This window comes from Dipodomys spectabilis, unplaced genomic scaffold, assembly GCF_019054845.1.
Source record: "Dipodomys spectabilis isolate Male_0828 unplaced genomic scaffold, ASM1905484v1 ptg000066l, whole genome shotgun sequence".
Taxonomy (NCBI): domain Eukaryota; kingdom Metazoa; phylum Chordata; class Mammalia; order Rodentia; family Heteromyidae; genus Dipodomys; species Dipodomys spectabilis.
In genome coordinates this window covers 9,941,095-9,942,559 of record NW_024870743.1, presented here as the reverse complement: position 1 = coordinate 9,942,559, position 1,465 = coordinate 9,941,095, and the positions used below count along the sequence as shown (strand labels likewise).

The following is a 1,465-nucleotide window of genomic DNA, read 5'->3' as shown; positions in this document are numbered from 1 at the left end:
CTCCTCCTCCTCCTCCTCCTCCTCCTCCTCCTCCTCCTCCTCCTCCTCCTCCTCCTCCTCCTCCTCCTCCTCCTCCTCCTCCTCCTCCTCCTCCTCCTCCTCCTCCTCCTCCTCCTCCTCCTCCTCCTCTTCTTCTTCTTCTTCTTCTTCTTTGTCAAAGCTCACCAGTGAGCATTAGATAAGAGGACTGAAGAGATAAAATGAAAAAAAATCTTAGGAATCCTAAAGGAATTGAAAGTAACATGAGCATCTAATTAAAAAAAATTAAAACAAGACCCGACCCATGTACAAAGGCGCCCAGCCCCAAAGCTCCCCTTACCTCCTGCGTCCCAGCTCGCCCAGCCTCTGCTGAGGCCCCCACCCCCCCCCCACCCCGGGGATAAGATTTCAACAGACCTCGAATGCCATCTCAAATGGAACACGCCATGGAAACCATCATGTTTACATTTCACAAATATGCAGGGGATAAAGGCTACTTAGTAAAGGAAGGCCGGAGAGTACTCATGGATAAGGAGTTCCCTGGATTTTTAGATCTTCTGGCTATGGACAAAATAATGAAGGACCTGGATCAGTGCAGAGATGGAAAAGTGGGCTTCCAGAGCTTCTTTTCACTAATAGCAGGCCTCACCATTGCATGCCATGACTGTTTCGTAGTACACATGAAGCAGAAGAGAAGGAAGTAGATAGAATCCAGCAATTATTTTTGCCCACTGCGTAAGAGTTCTCCTGAAGGGTCATTTAAGAGATCCACCCACAAACGATATTATGACAGATGAGGACCCTTAGGAAAAGTGCAAATAGCATCCAACTCCCATTTGACAAGCAGAGAAAAGAAAGTTAATTAAATGCCAAGTAATCTTTCATTTTTATATTGTTTGCATCCTCTTGCCCCTAACAATAAAGTCTTTTTTTATTCAAAAATAAGTAAATAAATAGAACAACGAATGAAAGGAATGTCGATCAGGTTCTACCTGGGATATAGGTATCAGTAGGAGTAGGACGGGGGAATGGAGAAGATGGAGGAGGGTGAATAGCATGAAATGTTTATGCACATTTGTGAAGATACGTTTGTCGGGTTGATTTGAGAAGGGAAGATGATGGATACAGAGCAGTGACAGGAGGTTGACTTGAATCAACATCCAGTGTGCGCATACGTGTGCGTATCAGGGCAGGATGAAGTCTCCTTACACCTATGATGCTAGTAAAAGTATGGGAATAAAAGGAGTATTGTAGGTGTTCAGTAGGGGGTAATTTAAATCAGATTTGGGTGGAGGCAAACCAAACAAGATACCACTTCCTGAGATTGGTAGGACTAGGGACCAGGAAAGGGCACAGATTTCTGAAATGCGTTGCTCTCAGGCTGAGGAACAGAATGACAAGAATGCTTGCAAACACGGCAGGCTGTGGTCCTGTGGGAAGTGTCATGGCTATACCAATCTCAACTGGAGAAGAAGGTGAATGCTCG

At 45.3% G+C, this 1,465-nt stretch overlaps 1 protein-coding gene across 1 annotated transcript; it reads left to right on the top strand.

Annotated features, from left to right (window-relative positions):
* The first annotated feature begins 377 nt into the window (after positions 1 to 377).
* On the top strand, positions 378 to 913 carry LOC122108818 (protein S100-A10-like). Its single transcript, XM_042680804.1, has one exon. The coding sequence runs from the start codon at positions 402 to 404 to the stop codon at positions 681 to 683; it is 282 nt and encodes a 93-aa protein (XP_042536738.1). The 5' UTR covers positions 378 to 401; the 3' UTR covers positions 684 to 913.
* The last annotated feature ends 552 nt before the right edge of the window (positions 914 to 1,465 follow it).